The sequence below is a fragment of the Mesoplodon mirus genome (genome assembly GCF_964341445.2).
Source record: "Mesoplodon mirus genome assembly, chromosome: 3".
NCBI lineage: Eukaryota > Metazoa > Chordata > Mammalia > Artiodactyla > Ziphiidae > Mesoplodon > Mesoplodon mirus.
Window position 1 is genome coordinate 151,541,999 of NC_138978.1, and position 20,013 is coordinate 151,562,011.

General features: G+C 50.9%; 1 protein-coding gene across 17 annotated transcripts in view; it reads right to left on the reverse strand.

Annotated features, from left to right (window-relative positions):
• Positions 1-20,013, reverse strand: part of NFASC (neurofascin) — a 186,007-nt gene that overhangs the window by 49,297 nt on the left and 116,697 nt on the right. For 7 of the 17 annotated variants that reach the window (XM_082612050.1, XM_082612048.1, XM_082612040.1 and 4 more), the window contains 9 exons: positions 19,247-19,264; positions 18,530-18,635; positions 16,619-16,815; positions 16,017-16,139; positions 12,938-13,108; positions 8,693-8,743; positions 2,534-2,645; positions 1,911-2,095; positions 510-641 (listed from right to left, as the gene is read on the reverse strand). In XM_082612050.1, the coding sequence (XP_082468176.1) occupies positions 510-641; positions 1,911-2,095; positions 2,534-2,645; positions 8,693-8,743; positions 12,938-13,108; positions 16,017-16,139; positions 16,619-16,815; positions 18,530-18,635; positions 19,247-19,264 (1,095 nt within the window). The remainder of the gene's footprint in view (positions 1-509; positions 642-1,910; positions 2,096-2,533; positions 2,646-8,692; positions 8,744-12,937; positions 13,109-16,016; positions 16,140-16,618; positions 16,816-18,529; positions 18,636-19,246; positions 19,265-20,013) is intronic. The other 10 variants (XM_082612045.1, XM_082612043.1, XM_082612042.1 and 7 more) reach the window with 3 other exon arrangements.

Genomic DNA, 20,013 nt, shown 5'->3' on the forward strand with positions numbered 1-20,013 from the left:
CGTCTGTGCACACTCAGTAACTGCACTGTGCACCTCTGCTCTCATAGGGAAGTTTTCCCTCATTTCTGACCATATCTTTCATGTCGTCGCATAACCCTGCCTCTTATTTTGCCCTCGGCAGAGAGAGGGACTTGGGTAAATGATGGAAATGAGTTACCGAGCTCTCCTCTACCTCCTGAGCCCCAGCCATCACTCAGAGCCTATACTCTCAGGAGATAGAGGCTGAGGTCTCTAGCCCTTGAACCGGGCTCTGTAGCTGTAAAGGGCAGAAAGCAGAAATTTACGAAAAACCCCAGGGAGCAGAAATCCCCTAAACATGGGAACATAACCACAGGCCTTCTGTTCTCTCTCACACACAAATGAGGCAGGTTTCCTGCCTCTTGAGATGTCCAAAGAGATGGGCTACTCCCTCACTTCTGCTGCAACAGGGCTGGCCCACAGGGATGGGGAGCTGGATCCTCTGGCAGGAGACAGGGCAGAGGCAGGCGGGAGAACAGTGCGTTACTCACATTGCAAAGGTTCCCCATTCACCATCCACTGGACGGTGGGCTTGGGGTTCCCGTTGGCTCGACACACCAGTCTCCCGTCCTCGCCAGGAGCCAGGATAAGGTTCTTGGGTTCGTCCAGCCAGTAGGGAGCAGCTGGAAGACAAGGACAGGCATAGGTAGGGGTGTCAGATGACAGGAGCAGCCAGAAGGAACCAATGGGCCCCCTCTAGGAAGGCAGGAGCCCCCGAGTGCCAGCCCCAGGCCCCCGCCACCTGCCCAGCGCTCATCCTGATAGGGTGACAGTCTAGGCTGCCTTTGGTCAGCTTGGCACTACAGATGCTGACTGATTTATTTCAAGTTCACAGAACAAGAGTTCTAAACTGGGGCTCCCTGAAGAGCTGTTAACAAACATGGGTGCCAGGGCCCATCTTCGACCTACTAAGTCAGAATCCTCGGGGATGACCGGGCGGCCAATGCGTTGAGAGCTCCCCAGGCTCTCGTGGTGTGCACCCAAGGGCTTGAGCCAGGGAGGGTGGTAAAGTAGCAGGGGTTGGCCCTCTGGATTCCTGCTGTTGTTGCTGCAGGATCAGACCGTTTAGGAAAGGCCAGATATTCATTCTTTTAGACACTAAGCTTCGGTTAGAGCAGACGCTCTTAGCTGGCCACCCCTTCCAATTTTCTGGAAATGTTTGTGAATATGTGGATATGGATTTTTTTTGAGAAGAGGGTCCTTTGGATCAGAGTCCCAAAGATCTTGAAACCCCAATAAAGGTTAAGAGCCCCTGGTTCGAGCATGGTGCTGAAACCAAGGTCACAGGTCAACCTGAGCCTGTACTAGGAAAGTTCTTGCACTGCGGTTTCAGACCTCATCACCCCAATCATCCATTCAGCCCACCATTCAGACTGAGAAGTGACTAGTGCACCCCCCCACCCGTGGCTGGGACCCCCACAGAGGCATGTGCTCTGTTGCCTACAACAGCTCAGGTGGCCCATCTATGCTTTGGGGGGAGGGAAGTGATTTTTTGAAAAATAATTTGGGCCATGATGACTTCCCATTTTTGAAAGAGAACCATACACAAGTACACAGACAACACAGGCCTAAGACAACACACCGTGAACAGGACTGCGAAACGAAAGACAGAAAGGTTCTGGGTGATCCAAATAGGCCACAGGAGAAAGTGCACCTGCTGGGCAATGGTCAGGGCAGATTCCCTCCCTTAACACCTCCCTCTTTCCCCCTCCCCTTTTACACACACACACACACCTGGGGGTGACACCATTCCTGCAGGACACTATTGCCACTAATCAGCATGCTGGACGTTTTCACCACTCACCCTGCCCTCCAACCACCCTGAGAGAGAAGGGTGGCCATGGAATGTAGCGCTGGCAAAATCATCGTAATGAGAAATACACACAACGTACCCTTTACTCTCACCGAGATCGTGTGCCGGATGCTGCCCATCTTGTTGGAGGCCAGGCAGAAATACTCCCCGGAGTCTTCCTCGGACACGTTGGTGATACGCAGGGCCTTGTTAAAGTTCTCAAACTTGGCCTTGTCAGACGGGAGGTCCCCACCTTTCTTGTACCATGCGATGTCTGGTGTTGGGCTAAGAGGGACCAGGCGAGAAACAGGGACTTATCACTAAGTGTGGCTCTGCTATTATTGTATGGAGCCCGGGACACCCAGGTATCCTTAAAGTGTACTCGGGCCCAGGAGGATGCATGTCCTCTGAGAGCTGATGCCTCCTGTGCAGAGGGGATGCTCAGCCACAGGGCACCTGAGGGACTTAGCTAAGGTCACAAGAGGGTCTAACACACATACAGGAAGCCTAGTCACCTCCTTTCCTCATTATCTAAAAAAGAGAGGCGGCCAGTGGGATGGAGATGACTATGATTTGCATCGTCCTCACTAGGAGCTGTTCACCTTGCTTTTTGCACCACCACAACGCCCTCCACCCCAAAATGTGGCAAGAACAGAGCATGCACAAACCCCCAGCCCAGCCTCCTGGAGGGTGGCCAGAAGTCGGGGTGCAAACTGTACGTACACCCCGGAGGCGATGCACTCCAGCAGGAGGTCCATGCCACGCAGCACCATCTGACTGCTCGCAGTGCCCTGGGGATACATGAAGCTGGGTGTTCTTTCTGCAACTCCTCGGGCTGAAACAGGATGGAACAAGCTCTCGTGAGCTTATTGCCCAGAGGGCTGACCCAGCTAGGCCAGAGCTGTCAGGCTAGAGAGAAAGGTTATCATGCCCTCTTGCTTACCCCCTTACCCTCAGAGGCACCAAGCCCCAGACCCTCCCCGCTGAGACCACCCCAAGGGCCGGGACATCATTAAATGAGGTGTGTTAGGAAGCGCAGGGCTCCTCGGCCCCACCAGCACATGTGTGTGAGCAGCTCTACATTCTGACAGGATCTGCCAAGAGGAGCCCAGCTTCCCTCCCAGTTCAGTAAGCCTCTCTGGCCCTGCAACGGGGGAGGAGTTGCCTGAGCAGCGAGTAGTCTATTCCCCGAGCATCTCCTGTTGGGATCCGGAGGCCAGCACGGTGGCCCCCAGGGAGGCCATCTCAGCAGCAGTGGAAGAAAGAGAAGGAACATCTTGGGGCCACAGGATAACCTGCTCTTTGGGACCCTGGAGACAAGGAGCTGGGATGAAGCCACGGAGACTCAGATGAACAGTCAGAGATGCGGGGAGTATTATTAATGGTTTAGCAAAGACATGGAGAGAATTAATGAACAGAGATGACAGGAAATCACTTTGGGGCCAAGACCATTCTGCTTCTTCACTAATGACTCTGGAAGGGGGCTAGGGAGGAGGGTGTTAATTGGATGTGAGAGACTGGGGGAGGGGTGAGAGGCAAGGGGCAGCCAAGATGGAGGAGGCGATCTGCAATTCAACTAGGCTGGAGCAGCCGCGGGGTCTGGAATCAATGACATGCACACAGCTTTTGGAAGCCAGATGGCTCACAAGAGAGCAACGCTGTCAGGGTGGCTATTTCCCTATGGAAGGGGTCATGCAAATCTGGGGACACCCCAGCGCAGTGGACCCTACCTTACCTCAGCCTCACCTCTCCCTCAGGGCACAGTTCTATGGAAGCGGATAAGATGGGACGGAGAAGAACAAGGATTTTGCAACCAGGAACCACAAAGCAAAGGGAAACTGGAGCAGTCACCCCTGCTCAAAAGGTGTATGACTGCAAACAAGAAGAGTTAAAAATATAAAGATAAGCTGGGCCTACCCATGGGTTTCATGGGTCTTCAACTCAGCTGGAGAGGTGAGAGCTGGAGGGGAGGAAGGGCTGCCAGGAGCTGGGAGCCCTCAGACATGCCTGGAGGGAGAGCAAGGCATTCTTCCCGGCAGGAGTCAGGTAGTGTTACTGGGTGCTGGCAGAAGGACAGAGTGGCAGGGGGAACTCTGTGTCTGTGACATTGCTGGACTTAGTGAGCTAGCTACTGGCTGGCTGGAACAGCGGGGCTCCTGTCCTAGGGGCGCCCAGCTTCTCTCCGTCAGCCTTCAGGGGAGTGCGTTTCGTAGAGTTGGCATCTATTTTATCCTTTTGTCAAGGGGAAGAACTGATGAAACGTGGAGGGAGTTAGGCTACTGGCACAATATATGGCACATATATCGAGTGTTCAGTAAGTGTGTGGGGGATGAATAAATTCAAGAGGAGAAGAGACTAAAAAAGAAGGCAACAAGTTACCCCATGTTCTCTCTCTCTCTCTGTAGATATTCTCATCTGTCCCACCAGCACACACATATACAACAGTGGCTACTGAAGGGGTTAATCCATTATGTGGTTAATCGGTTACCGTCTATAACTCTTATAGCATCCAGGTCTCAGTACCGAAGAAGCCTGATACCAAAGCAGCAGCTTCCTCCCACCCATCATCCCGGAATCACCCAAACGGTCAGACAACACAAGGTCAGGGGCACATGAGGAGAAGATTTGATGGCAGGAGGCCCTGGTGCCGGTTTGGTGAATCTGGGAGAGCTGCGAACCGTGGGGTTACGTGGAAGCTCAGTCGGCATACTCCTTCCACATGGGAACAAAACCTGTAGAAACCAATCTGTGACCCTGTGGACATTTAATTCACACCACAGTGTGCAGCCCTGCCAAGTACACATGACCAGCAAAGCATTTAGTACAGGAAAGGGGGAAATGAACACCGAGGGCTGCTGTGGCTGCCCTGACACACTGCAGCTGTGACTATAAAAAGGTTATAGCAATACTTCATTTGTAGGATGTGGGCTAGCAGCCACAGAGTTGTTCCAAAGGAGGAGAAGCTACTGGGAAATGAGCCAAAGTTCAAAACTACAGGGAAGAACATCCTAAAGGCAGGGGTAATCATCAGGGCTGCCATGTGGCCGTTTACTATGGGCCAAGCGCTGGGGCTCGGCTCCATCTCCAACACCATCATCACGTTCGATCCTCACAGCAAACTTGGGGGGTATGACTCCCATTTTCCACAGAGGAAGCTGAGGTTCAGTGGAGCCAACAGACTTGCCGAGGTCACAAGCCAGTTATATTTTGGATTGTGGACCATCTGGTGTCAAAGTTTGTGTTCTAGCATCTATTCTATGTTGCCTCTCTCTTTAAAGATGGATACCCTACTTGTTCCTACTTCTGACAGTCAGCTTTGGGAAGATTTTTTGTACTCAAACCAAAGAATACCAAAATTCAAGGGCAAAAGACGTAAAGGAGAAAGATATTTTTGTCTTAATGAGCTGCTCTGGTGAAACTCTTCCATGATGTTTTTCTCAAATATTGTTCTCACCATCTCAGCTGAGATTCTATCTCTCCTCGATGGCTATTAAATAAAGTCAGGCCCAAACTGGAAAAATACAAGCTGGGCTGGACATTAAGAGGCTCCAAAGACATCTCAGCTGGATTGTTAAAGCCACAGAAAGCTTGAAGAGGAGGCAGGGTGACACATGGTATCATTAAGGGATGAGAAAGCTGGACCCAAAGGGGAGATCGTGAAAAAATGTGGTCTTACATGAAAGGCATTTGCAGGAAAATTTACAAAGGATAATCCAGCTGGTGGTTTTGGGAGCTACTGCTCCCAAGGGAGGGTAGCTCACTTCTTGCCCTGGAGACGTAGACCCAGAAGGAGGGTTGGAGACAAAGGCGATTGATTACTCTATGAGACTCTATATGGTGGAAGATGACAGAGTCTTTTAGGGCATCATAGGATCCCACCACCTTCTCAGAGGTAGGGATCCCAGCCTCTCCAGCTTGATGACGCTTCACTGACTCTCCCAAATCTTCAGGGCTGGACCTAATATCTGATCATCTCAGAATCCAGATGCTAAAGGTCACATCTGTGAGGATTCGGGAAGAGCTTCCCATGCTGGCCCATCTGACCTCTAGGCCAAGGGCGGTCCATCCTCTCCTGCCTCTCACAAGCTGTGGTACAAGCGCAGGCTCATCAGTTTCCGGGGAAGGCTGGCCAGCAGGGGGACGTCAGGAGATACCTCTGCCTCAACCACCTTGGCTTTAAAGAGCCAATGAAAAATGCCTCAATTGTCTCCTGCAAAAGTACGGGTCAAAATTGCTGAAAACCCGAGTTGCTCCCCCTCTGTCAAGTACTGTGTGTTAGCAGAAGAGAGTTCAATGAATCAGATGTATCTGGAATCCACAAACAGCTTTTAGGGGCGGCTGGATCCTACCTTTAGCTGCTTGTGATTCTCAGAACTGAGAACTCATGGGCCTGGATCCCTGGCATCTCACCACCTCTCTGGCTCTAGAAACGGCTGACAAAACAACCGCAGAAGACGAGAAAAACTCTTTGTCTAGTAAATTTGATACCTTCTACTGCCAGGACATCTCTTCCATAAATCTAACCCAAATCCCTCATGCTGTACTTGGAGCTTTTTGCTTACCCAGTTCTCAGCATAGCTGAGAATCTGAAAAGCTAGTCTGCCCTAAAAGTTCTCCCTCCTTAGTACTTTCTTCCCATAATTGTGCCTGCCTCTCTCCCCTAAGCTTCTCTTCAAGTTCTCCATGTCCCTCTTAATTTTAGAATCAAAGAACAATTGTACTTGATACAGTCAACACTAAGTCTTTAACACCATAATGGTAACATTTATTAATCACTGCTGTGTCTGACACCACACTAGGAACATAGGCACGTTATCCTGTGTAATCTTCACAACAATCCTTTGGGGCAGGTGATACACCCATTTTGCAGATGAGGAGATTAAAGGCCTGACACACTAAATGACTTGCCCAAGGTCACTCAATGGTATGTCCTGGAGGCTGAGTTTAATTCAAGGCAGTCCGCCTCACAGCACACATCATTATCTTCCTTTCTCCTTTCCTGGGTGAATCCTAAGTGGCAAGTTACAACTTTCAGATCAGCTTCCCCCTGCTACTTAGCAGGTCAGGGGGCATCTGGCATATGTTCAGAGGATACCAAACCACTATAGAGATCACTAAACTATAGCTATGGGCTGGCCCTACTGTTACAAAAGGGGCATGCTTCAAAGCCAAGTTCAGAGGTGTACTGGGTACTGTTCATCATACTGTGTCTCTCTGTCCAGCTCCCTGAACTCAGGAAGGACCTTATCTTCTTTCCTTTCTTTTCACTTTCTGTCTCTTTCTAGAAGCATTCAAGTTAGCTGTCCTTTGTTCAACATGTACCTCACTTTGACTTTATACCCTTTCCAGCTGGGGTCATACTTGGGTCAGCCCCACTCTACCTTGGATTGGGGAGATGAGGTCAATCTTCTTCTGAGCCCTTGTGAGTTTTGCTTGGTTTCATAGCCCTGGATGATTCTTATAACTCCTACTTATTTACTTACAATAATATCTACCACTGGTCACAAACTGGTTTAAATGGCTGGAATCACTTAAACTTATATAATTGATGAAACAACTCTATATGCATGTCCCCCTCAGTGGTTTGTCTTATATAAAGCAAGGAGCTTGGACCAGATGGCCTCTAAGAGACCTTCTGGCTTTGATAAGACTCCAGCTTTAAGAATACTTCCATAACAGATTACCCGGAGTCCAATTGAGAAAAAGGCACATTCCACACCAATGCTCTGGGGCTCTTGACACAATGGTGGTTGGCCCCATTAGTTTGAAAACAAACAATGCCCCGAATCCAACAAAGGTCTCCTGCTTCCTCGGGCAGTAAATCTCTTTGGCAGGATCTCAATGTGGCTCTGGGTGCTCGGTGCCAAGTTAAAGCCTTTGCCACTCTCGCTGGCTCTCACTCCCTCCTCCCATCCCCCACTCCAGACTCCGATCATTGTTTATATTAGCACATCACCATGCAGACACTTCCTATCTCTCTGAGCCCACAATGACCCCCCTGGGGACCTGCAGCCTCAGCTTCCGCAATGGGAGCCAGCTGCCTCTCCAGAGCCAGCAAATGATGATTCCTCCGGCTGCTCAAGGGAAACAAGACAGTCTTGAGCCATGGTTGCGGGTAGCTCAGGTGTGGAAACAGCCAATTACTCTACTAATCAGCTTGAGCAACCAGTTGTGTGATGAGTTGGAAATATGCCTCATGGAAATTGTTCCATGACTTGCAAATGTGTGGGTGGATGGGCATTGGATTTGCATGCGCTCCCACAGGAGGAAAGAGACCCAGGTGCTAGATTGCAGTGGATGGTCCAACTTCTTTTATACTTACCTTGAAAGTGAACTCAGAGCTAGACCCTTCCTCCTATTTCCCAGATGAATTTTAAAGGGATATGGGACCTGTGAAATGGTACCCCCAGTAACTAAGGCTAGAGCCCCACGCAGGCAATTCATATCCAGACACTTACGAGCTAGCTAAGCACACACTACAAAGCTTTCTGTGTTCTTTAAACCACTGATAGAAACGAGACCTCCCCTTTCCTCCTGACTGTGGGAACTCCCTATCCTCAGGTATTCTCCATCCATCCACCATTGGTTCCTAAGTTTCTACTGAACCCTCCAAGAAGCTCCTTTGAAGTCCTCCCCTGGCCTGACCAACTTGTCCAGAACTCAGACTGGAGGCTGGCACATTCGAAGAGATCGCACCTCCCCTCCCACACTGGCCACCTTCCTCCCCGTGAGCAGCGCTCTGGAGGTGGCGCCTTGGTATCCTGACCTGGCCAACTGTCACACTTGGCACCCAGCATGAGTTAATGGCATGGTATCAGTCAAGTTAGGCAAACTGGGGTTAGGACCGGCAAGGTTACTCCCAAGGTTACCACGGCGACTCACCACTGTACATGTCAGGGTGGTTTCTTAAGGACGAGTCATTATAGGGGTGGTCTGCAATAAACAAAAGAGGGTGAGCAAACAGGGACCACGGAGAGGTCATGGAGGCATAAACGGGAGAGAACAACAGAAATGCAAAGCCACAAAACAACCAGGGAGCACCAGTGGTCTTTTGCAAAGGAAACACACAGCATATTTGGAAAGGAAATACGGTTGGTGAAGAACAAGCAACACAAAACAGCCCCCGAAAGGGAAGAAAAGGTTAAATCCTGCAAAAGAAGGCAATATGTTTCTTTTTTAATAAAGAAATTAGGCTTGACCTTTAATTGCTTGGTCCTACTATGTTTTTAAACAAATGAGATAAGAATTAGTGGTATCCCGTAGCAATTGGAACAACCCTTTCCCACCAAAATCCTCAGTTCCCAGGACTCTGGATCAGGCCAGCTCCTGGGGTCGCTGAAGAGAAAGGAGTGTTAGTGAGCCCTGGGGCAAGAGCAAAACCCTACCTGAGCAGAAGTTAACTTGCAAGGGGTGGGAGGTAAATGAGGGGAGAAGACAGAGAGAAACAGATCATCAACAGAGTGGGACAGAGAGACCCTTGGCAGTGTCCAGCAATAATGTGCCGACCAGCAACAAACACTCCCCAACCTGTCCAGGTGGGCAGCGCCCTGGTCTCCAAGATGTGTCTGTTGGCAGAAAGGCCTCCTTCTGAGGAGGTGAGGAGTGGTCCAGGGAGGTGGGGACAGCCAGGCTGAGGTTCAGATTTTAGGATTAGAAAGGCAGCCTGGGACAGGGGAGAGAGTGTGAGCTGTGAGTTCTACACTTAGAACAGGGAAAGGCCTGCTGACTAAGATGGAGGTTCAGAGCTCTCCAGACTAGCTTGGGATGAAGCCATTCCTTAAGGAACAAGATCAGTGGGCTCCAATGTTAGGTAATTAAAACCTTTGGGCATTTCATCCTCAGTGAAAAAGACATTCTGGGATAGGCCACAATCATGCCAACATCCTTAAGTAGATTTTCGTTCTCCTATCACTGTCCCCTTCCAGCTACTGGGTTCACGTTTTGACAGTACCAACAGGGGGTGGGGAGTGGAACAGCCGACTGGAAGCCAAGCAGACGGCCCTGAGAAGCCTGGACGGAGCCCAACTGCCTGAGGGGGGAGAGGTGCTGCCAGAACATTTGCATATTTGAAGACAGATCAAATCCTGTTACAACTCATGCCAGGGAGGCAATGCGAGCTCTTTTCTGGGACCCGCATTGCGCTGCATCCCAAATTTGCTTAACACCTGCTAGAAGGAGTTTCATTATTCAGAACCATCCTTTAAAATGGAGAGAGTTGTAAGAGACCTAGCCTGTGTTTGGGAAGTTGGCTTGGGTTTATCTGCAGCTAAAGGTGGGAACTGATCTGCAGTGGAAAGAAGAGACAGGGTGGCAAAGGGGCAGGAGGGTTGAGTGGTAACGGTCCCCTCCTGGGGAGGACAGGGCACACACAGGTGAAAGGGCCCTTGCTTCATGCTCCCAGTGCCACCAGGTGAAACAGAAGTGACCAAGCTCAGGATTGACCTCTTGGTTTGTGGATTCTGGAGCACATCTGAGAGATTTAGGGAGACTTTCTGACTCCTTTAAGAAGGTCCCTGAGACGACAGACATTAGAAGGAAGCAGGGTTAGCGCTCCACCGTCCGCCTCAGGGCCATCCCTCCTCCCTCACCACGGCTGCCTCTTGTCCCCAGGAGGCACCCGGTGCCTGTGTGGTGTGGACAAAGTGGGACAGGCATCTCTTTGTTACTCCGACTTCACTGTTTGTCTTTGACTGCATCCCAAAACAAAATTTTAAAATGATTTTATATTGCCCAATATTTGGTATTAGATCCCTTTCTCTCCTTCCTTTAATGCAGGTAATAAAAACTGGGCTGTGATGAGATGTATTTCTTCCCCAATGGGCAGACTGTGAAAGAAACTCCTGGTGAGAACAGTCTTTGAAGCTGTCCCAACTTGTCTGTTTTGTCTTCCACCCCCAGACCTGGTTCTGAAGGTACAAGAAAAAGCTTGTGTCCTTTCCAGGCAGGAAAGCAGAGAGAGCACAACTGAGTTATTTTAAGCAACTGTGCCCAATTCTGGGCTGGCTCGGATGCCCAGAACTTGCTCCCAGCCAAAGCTGCCCTTGGGAGAACTCCAGGAAGCCGACAGGGTTCTGTTCCCATCACCCAGGGGGTTTCTCAGCATTTGGGGGAAAGCGATTTCAGTGGGGTAGGGGACCCAGAAATGAAGCAGAAACAAACATCTCTTACCTCCTCTGGTAGGGAAAAGGAGGTTTCTGGAAAGTTCAACTTGTAAATGTTGTTGAAATCTCCAGCTGCTTAATTCTACAGAGGAAGGCTCTTCCCCACCTCTATCTCCCTGCTTCTACCCCGTGTAACAGTGAGGGCCTCTGCTCAGGACTGCAGATGGTCACCTGACTCAGTCCCCAGACAGCAGGCAGATTTCAAGGTGATGGCACTGAAAGCTATCCAGGGAGCATCTTGCTCTTGATATTCCTGTCTCTCCCACTGCCCAAGGCTGCCTGCTCTGTCCTGGCTCCGGAGGCCCCTCTGAGGTCCTGGGCAGACCACACTGTCCTCCCCAGCTCAGCCAGCTGGCAGGCGATCGCCCCTGCACTGAGGCGACACCTCAGACAACCCAACTTTCTTTGCAGGGGTCCTCTCTGGGCCTGGGTCCGGAATAAGAAAACCAGGGAACAGGTAGCAAGTGGATCGGAGCTGGGTGACCCTGCCAGGAACAAGGGGGGCTTGTCCCTGGGTTGCTGGCCATCGTGTTGGCTACCAGAGCACGGGCAACTCAGAGCAGTGTGTGGGGAGCTGTACAGGCAGGAAGGGGAGAATTAGAGGAGGGTGAAAGGGGGTTCAAAGAGAGAAAGATGAGAGGGGAAAAGAAGAGAGAAAGAAAGAGGGAGGCGAAACAGTGAAGAAGGAAGTGAAAAAAAGGGAAGAACGTGAAGAGAAAGGAAGAAAGAAAAGGCCCACAACAGGAGAAGGGGCACGGGAGGGATGCTGCTTCTTGGGGGTCCCCCTCCGTGCTGCGGTGGAGACAGTGTGGGGCAGGGCTGACTCTCAGCACCAGGGGTTCCCATCACCGGCAGGGACTGGTGGGGAGAGAAGAGCCCACCTGTCCTGACCGAGGGGCGAGCTCACCCGCGCCTCTCCCCCGCCGCCTGCGCCCACCCAGGAGGCGTCGTCAACCACCCACCCACTTCCGGGGGGCGCTCCGGGGAGCCAGGGCTCAGCCTCTTTCCTTCGACCTGCGGAAACTGCCAGCGCCCACATGGGGCCCTCTGCCTGGCCTCCCCCATGGCTGCCTCTGCCCATGGCATTGAAAACAACACTCATAGCTGTGTCAGACAGACGAAGGTCTTTGGGGGGCTTTTCTACAGAAGGCAAGTTACAAATCCATGGTATAAACCAACACAGCCACTTTCAATGTCCTGAGCAGGCTGAGGACTTTGCAGCCAAAGCTCCAGGCCGGCTGGCACCTGGCAAAAAAAGTGTCTCTCTGACCTGTCTTCTTTCTCTTCTGGTGGAGCGTCACAATGCTAAAATGGGTCAGGAAATGCTGATTCACTCTGGTACCAGCCAAACAGAATCAGGGAATAAAAATGAAAACAAATAGAACTAAAAGATAAACCTGCAACTTTTAAACACAGCGACTCCACATGGTCCAGCATATACTTATTACAGAATCAAACACAATTCATTTTGCTGTACTCACTAATTTGGAAATTCCATACTATCGCTTTATTCTAGAAATAAAGATAACCAAACAAGGACTAGAAATAATCAAGCTGGCTGCGTGAGAACAATGGTGGATGACCACTTACAGTAGTGCTTCTCAAATTGTGGTGTGTCCCAAAACACCTGGAGAACTAATGAAGCCCAAAGAGGCCCCGGACTGCCGGGCAGGAGAGGGCTAGGCTTAGGTACGTACGGGTGCCAGGTTTGCCAGGTTATTCTGATTCCACCAAAATTTGAGAAGCGCTGGTGTGGAGTAGGACCAAGTTTAACTCAAGGCTCCAGAATCAAGAGATGTGGCTGAAGAGCAGCTAAAGTCACTCAGGCACAATGAGCTGCAAGGATTTCTAGCTCACGATGGGGGACAAGGCTCTTCCCAGACCCAGGTGCCAGGGGCCGCTTGGGCTCAGCGGGCTGCTGCCCCCGACCCCCAGCTTCCAGCCCCGGGCAGGGGCCTGCACTTACTGGTAAGGACTTTGAGGTTGAATGGGTTCTTCTGCTGGATGGTGTGGGTGAAGTGGAAGCGGGCATTGCAGCTGTAGTCCGTCTGCATGTCCTGCAGCATCACATTAGAGAAATACAGGTCTCCGTTATGGCCCTGGGAGACACGCTTGTCTTGGGTGATGGGCTCCATGGCTGTAAGGAAGCAGAGGTAGAGTGCGAGGTTAGCAGTAACTATAACAGTAATAAAAACCATCATAGTTCTGGCAATTGAGCACCTATGGAGGACCAGGTGGGGGCCGGGAGCTTGACATTATTTGATTTAATCCTTTCAACTCTGAGGCAGGGCTTATTCCCATTTTAAGGATAAGAAAGCAGAGGATTTAACATGATCTGGGTGGCAAAAGCAGTGAGAGGGGAGTAGGAGTTCGATTCAGATCTGCCTGCCCACCATGCTCATGCTCCGTGACCATGCTTTTCTATCTCCTATTCATGCCACAAAAGATCTGACTGGCTCCGAGGCCAGAGGGAGGAAACACAATCCTTCAGATGCTCCCCAAACTGGGAGTCAAGTTCACCTGTTTTATTTTTTAAACGTCTACTCATCCCCAAGAAAGAAAAAAGCACCTCCAATTATAATTGCAGGAGGTATACCAACCAATGATGCATACCAACCATTCTAGGACACCTTCCAATGTTAGAGACGTTAAAATATGAAAATGTGTGCTTTTTAGAATTAATGACATCATAGGAGTGGCTGAGAATGCTGACAACATAATCTACGTTTCTTTCAAGCACTGCATCCGTAAACTCAAATGATCAGGTTTCTAGGCTGTTAGGTTTATAAAAATATACTTAATAAGGCTGACTGCTCATAGGTATCGCCTTCTTATCCGTACTGTTTCTCAAGTCACCATTTCTTTTTTTTCTCTTGAAAAGTGGTTCTCTTTTATTTATTTATTTATTTTACAATGTTGTGCTACTTTCAGGTATACAGCAAAGTGATTCAGTTTATTTACATATATATATATAAAATACTTTGTCAGATTCTTTTTCCATTATAGGTTATTATAAGGTATTGAATATAGTTCCCTGTGCCATACAGTAGGACCTTGCTGTTTATCTATCAAGTCACCATCTCTTAAAGCATTTCTTAAAGGTTAATGATGCCAACTTTCCAATGATGGGCTGCTGAGCTTTTCAATTCATTTATCAAAGATTTACTGTAGGCGTCAGGCACTGTGCTAGGCACTGTTGAAAGAGAGAGAAATAAGAAAGACAGTTCCTACCCTCAAAGCACCTTCGGTCTAGTAGAAGAGACAGCAGATAAAGGCAATGCAGTGTGGTGAGTGGGAAGCCCCAGATAAGAAGGGGATGAGCTGAGAGAAGGAACACCCAGTCCATTCCGGGGTTTGAGCTGACACTTGAAGGCTGCATGACATTTACCAGGCAGAAGAGAAAGGACCTAAGTGGTTTCTAAGCAGCAGGAACAGCGTGTGCGAAAGGTAAGAATCCACAGCCTGAGCAGAGGAGTGGGGGTGGGGAGAGGCAGGGGGAAGGGGAAGGGCTGGAGAGTCAGAGGGGACCACATCAGGAGCTGTGTGCCAGGGAAAGGAGTCTGGACTTTATGGGAAGTGATGAGGAGGCAGTGAAGGACTCTGAGCATGAATGAATCAGTTTTACATCTTTAGAAAGACAGGGGAGGCCAGGTACGGATGATTACTCTAACCCAGGGAAAAGCCGACGGTGGCCTGTGCTGGGTAGATGCTAGAGAGGATGGAAAGAGGAGGGCCATGAGATGTGCTCAGGAGGTAGCATGGACACAACTTGGTGTGATGCGGGGGATGAGAGGAGAGTCTGAACTGTTAGCTAACAAGCCAACCCTCCAGCCTGTGGCCCACATATACTCACGGTGGTGAGGCAAGGCAGGGACAATGATTGAGCACAAAGCCATCCTCACCTCGCAAAACAGTTGAAAGCAGTCTCTTTCGGAAGCAGGCTAATAAGAATTCAGAGATGGGGACTTCCCTGGTGGTCCAGTGGCTAGGACTCCACACTCCCAGTGCAGGGGACCCAGGTTCGATCCCTGGTCAGGAAACTAGAGCCCACATGCTGCAACTAAGAGTTCGCATGCTGCAAGGAAGATCTCTCACGTGGCAAAGAAGATCCCACGTGCTGCAACTAAGACCCGGCGCAGCCAAATAAATAAATAAAAATAAATAAAATATTAAAAAAAAAGAATTCAGGGATGGAAAGAATGATGGGTGACAGGGAGGAGTATCTATAGATTGATGAAAGGATGGATAGATGGGGAAGGAGGAGGGGAAGGAGGGGATGGGAGGTATTCAGCAAGGGAGGGAGGAAGGAAGCCAGGGTGATGCTCAGATAGACAGCAGTCTTCTATCCACCTTCATAATGCCCCCTCCCTTTATTTGACTGAAAACACAGGAATAAACATCGGTCCACAGCAGTTAAGCGAGCCTCTGTCCAAAACTGAGCCAGGACAAGCTCTGAATGATGTACTCTGTCCCCGACTCCAAACATCCTGTCTCCCCATCACTCCTTTATCAGAAGTTTCATTCCTGAATCCCACTTCTGTCCTACAAGAAGAGTGAATCGGAGTAAATCCAGATGCACCAAAGACTGAAAGAGGAGGCTTGGTTTCAACCTGCCTTCAACTGGCCGACTGAAAACCAGCTTCTCCTCCGTCCCATTCCTTTCGCTCTTCCTCTTCTCCATGTTCACAAATATTACTGAGCACTTATTGTGTCTGGCCCTGTTCTAAGCACTTTGGATGTATTAACTCATTTATCCTTACAATAATTCTATTAGATAAGTACGATTACCAGCCTTATTTTTTCCAGAGGAGGAAACTGAGGCCCAGAGATGTTAAGCAGCTTGCTCAAGATCACACAGCTAATAGCAGCCAGGCTAAAAAGTGAGCCCTAGCAACCTCTCTCTGCAAAGCCAGTGTTCTCTGCCACATGGCCACCTTATATCTGCTTCTCACAAGTCAAGGTCGTCTAGCCTTGGGAAGACCCCTCCCCATTTAACACTCCCTAAGATTAAAAGAGAAATAAAACACCAGGTCCCCAAGACTTACAGCTGCTCATCCAAAAGATGACTGGGGATGGAAGTCCGGGTGGGGGGTTGCACTGGAGCGTCAAGGGAGCACCTTCTTGAACGACGACAGGGTCTAGGTTTTCCTTGGGCCACAGAGGAGATTCTAGGGAGAAACAGACAAAGGAGGATGCGATGAGGGTGACGGCTGGGCTGGGGCAAGGAGCAGGGTTAGAGGCTGGCACGCAAGGAGGGCAAAGAGAAGAGGAAATGGGAGAACAAGGGAGGCATGAGAGAGGAACGGGGCCTATGAGTCCAAGCGAGGCGCAGCCCTTGAGAGGCGGGAGAGGCCTATTTCATCTGACTGAATGGATGCACATCTTTAAAGTCTCTTCTCCTTCCCCGCCCTGCGGCCGGAGTGGCCAGTGAAGTTGTTCACGACCGGTTTGGAAACTTCTTTTCCAAGGAATCTTTTTGAGTTGGGGGAGGTGAACCCCTGCTCAGAGGCAGAAAAGCAAGCAGGACACGTGGGGCACCAAGGTACCTGCAGGACAAGGGTGGGGCAACCCTTCTGGAATGACCCTCCAGGCCCTGCCCTCCACTGACCCAGAATCAGGGCATCCTGGGCCTGCCCCATGCACTCACTGGACACCTGCAGGCGGATCCTATTGGACAGGGCCGTGCCAAACTTGTTGCGGGCAAAGCACTGGTATTCCCCCTCATACTCCTCTGGCCGCCCGCCACTGCGGAAGTCGATCACCAGGGTACCAGACCTCCTCCTCATCGACACCCGGGGGTCCTTGGCGATGTTGAAGAACCTACTGTTGCGAGTCCAGTGGAAGCTGTGGACGATGAAGGGGGTGGGTTGGAGGGGGGTGGTCAGGGACGACGAAGAGTAGCAGGGTGGGCTCCAGGCTCCGAGCTCCAGGTCAGAATCACAGGGCCCTAGACTCTGACTCAGGCCCATAACTGTTCCTCCAGACCAATGGGTCCCAGCCCTGGCTGAGTAGCAGGACCTGCTAGAATGCCTGATAAAATGCCGGGACTCGGGTCACCCAGGTGAACCTCTGGGGCAGGTCCCTGACATTAGTAGTTTTATTACCCAACCCAGGCTGGGAGTCATGGCTCTAAGTGATAGATACCAAGTAGCCCCTGGGGGATTGTGCTCTTTAGAGGAGTAGGCAGCAATTTTGATTTTTTAAAATCCCGAGTCAGCTGCTGCTTCCACCCCCAAGCATTCCCAACCTCCGACTAGGAATGCAAACCCAAATTCCTATTCCACCCGACCCGAACACATGAGGGAGCCAGCCCTGCTCCTCCTGTGTCTTTATTTGATAATCGAAATGGCCCGGGTTATCTATGCCGCTGCTCAGTGGATGCAGATTATAAAACGGTGGCTGTACATTTCGGAAGGAGCAATTTTGAAAGAAAGGGCAGCCTTAATAAAACTGAGCCTGGGGTGGAGAGACTAGAACATCCCTCTGCTTCGCCTGGGGGGACGTGTGTCTGCAGCTGCCCAGGACATAAGTAAAAGAAGCAGGAGCACTAGTGGCTGCTCAGTGTCTCAGAGTCATCGTCCCTGCGAAGGACCATGGAAGAAAGACCAAACCTCAGAAGCAAGGTCACCAGTGCCCTGCCTGACTTTTCAGGGTGACTCCTGCTTCTCCCGTCATGGGCAAGAGAGGCCCTGCTTGCTCCCGGGCTCACAGCTCTGGGCCAGACCATCTCAGGCACACCCGGGGAGGGAGGCAGAAGCAGGATGCCACACACCTGAGGCAGGCTCCACGTGCCTCATTGCTCCTGCTGACAGACACACTCTACGTGGGGGCCTGTCACATCTGGGTCTGAATCCAGCGTGAGGCTCCTGAAAGCTCCAGCCTGTGGATGCTGTTTTGAAGATGGTGGACGTGCAGTGCATCCTTATCACCAGTGCTTATCGCTTGGTAGAAACGAACCTGGCCTGGGCAGTCAGAGGCCTGGGATTAGGTACTTCACATCTCTGTGCCTCCATTTTACTGCCTCTTCACCAGGACATGAGTCCTTCCCCAAAGGGCAGTGAGGTGGTTGAACAGACAGCGTGAGGAACATCTAACACAGAGCCTGGCACAGCAGGCTTGCAACTCGTGTCTGCTGACATCTCATGTGATCCTGATGTGCACATAAATAAGCAGAGACGAGCTCAGAATGAAAGACTCAAGTTAGCTTGAAGAGGAACTTCCTATAACCTAAGCATGGGGTGGATGCTGGGGACAAAGGCAGTGGGAAGAATGTTTCACTCAAAGTTGGAAAACTTAATACCTAGTCCTGGCTTTTTGGTGTGAACTTAAGCCAGTTAAGTTTTCTGGCCCCCAGTGTCCTCATCAGCTAAATTTCCTGGCTATCCAAATTGTACCTTCTACCTTGTGGGTGCCTAACAGACATTTTTTGAATGGATACATTTAATTTCTCAGCTGCTTCAACTATCATCAGACCCAGGGGGAAGGGGACGGTTTAAATGCCCTCTTCGCAGGCCCCTTTCCCTCCACCCAGCTTGGATTTACCTGCCAGTACACTCACCTGGGGGCAGGGTTCCCTTTTGCTTCACACTCAATCAAGATGTTATCACGGGGATCCACGATGTGGTCCTTCACTGACTGCTTGGTGATGGTTGGGGGCTGGGACACTGCAACAGCACACACAGTGGGCAGTCAGGGCTGCAGGGACCTGCCCTTGGCCAACGGCTGAAATTAAGAGCTTCAGGAGCCACACAGACAAGCAGGCAAGCGGGGGGTGAACAGTGCCCCATTCTAGAGACCCAGCTCCTTAAATGGGGCTGCAGGAAAGGGGGTGTGTGTCAAGGACTAAGCATAAGAAGAATCCCTTTAAGATCTCATAATATCGTTGTGAGAAACTGAAGGCCAGGCTTCTGTTTTACGCATTCTTGTACTCCAGGGCTTAGTACAATGCCTAGCGTACAACAGTTCTTGACAAGTGTTTGTTGAATGAATAAAGAAGCCAAAAGCTGCTCGATTTCCAGAACCTAGCGGCCATTTCCAGAACCTTCTGAGCCCAGTTGGCCAAACTGTGGTGAGGTTGGAGCTGAAAGACGCTTCAGTCCCCAGAGAAGCCCTCCCAGGGTCTTACTTGTCTGCAGCTAAAGAGCCAGCTCCTCTCATTCCCAGTCCCGGACTCTAAAGTTCTCCAGGGATCTCCTCCCTGGCCTTTTCCCGCCCCTCCTTGCTGCCCTCCTAACTCCCAGAGGCACAAGTGCAGACAGGCACCCAGGGGACTTACGCTCATTCTGAATGCTTGCTGTTAGTTCCCGATGGGTTAGCATTGTGATGGGGGAGAAAAGAAGACAACGGTTATCGGTTATCTGTGGTCGGACACGACTGATCGCCCAGGTGGCCTCACACCTCAGCATACAGGGAGAGGGCGAGGCAGGCCTGGGGAGGGCAGCGTGCGGGCTGTCTCCGCCCAGCTGCGGAACTCCGTGAATAGCCAAGCAGGGGTGGGGACAGAGCCGGCAAGTGCTTCACGGAGAAGGTGATGCCTCCCCCAGGAGACCAGACTGCGCAGTTGAGCAGAATGACCACCTTCTGACCAGATGATGACGTCTCCAGGGATGTCTCCCATCAGGAGTGGCAATGTTGCTCACAAGAGGCTGGGGTCCGAAGATGCAGCCTGTCATCTCCAGATGCCCCCGAGCAAAGCAGGTTCCTTAGCCAAGGGTGCAAGGGTGAGGCTGGGGGCGCCAGGGAAGGAGTGGATCTGAACCACCGCTACAGGGGGCAGCCCGAGGGGGCCCAGCCAGGTCCACAGGCGCCACTCCTCCCTCGACACCTTCTTCTCTTTCACACCTGAAAGCACCTTCTCTCCTCATGGTCTCCTCCTTTGCCATCCTTTGGAAAACTCGAGGGACGGATGAATTATCGTCGTCTGCTCATGGCAGAAGTACAGTGTTCTACGGAAACTCTGCTTCTGAAAAACCCTGGGGGTGAAGCAGAGCCCACCACTCCTTTCTGTGCTTTTTACAAAGAGGGTAAAGAGGCAGGTGGCAC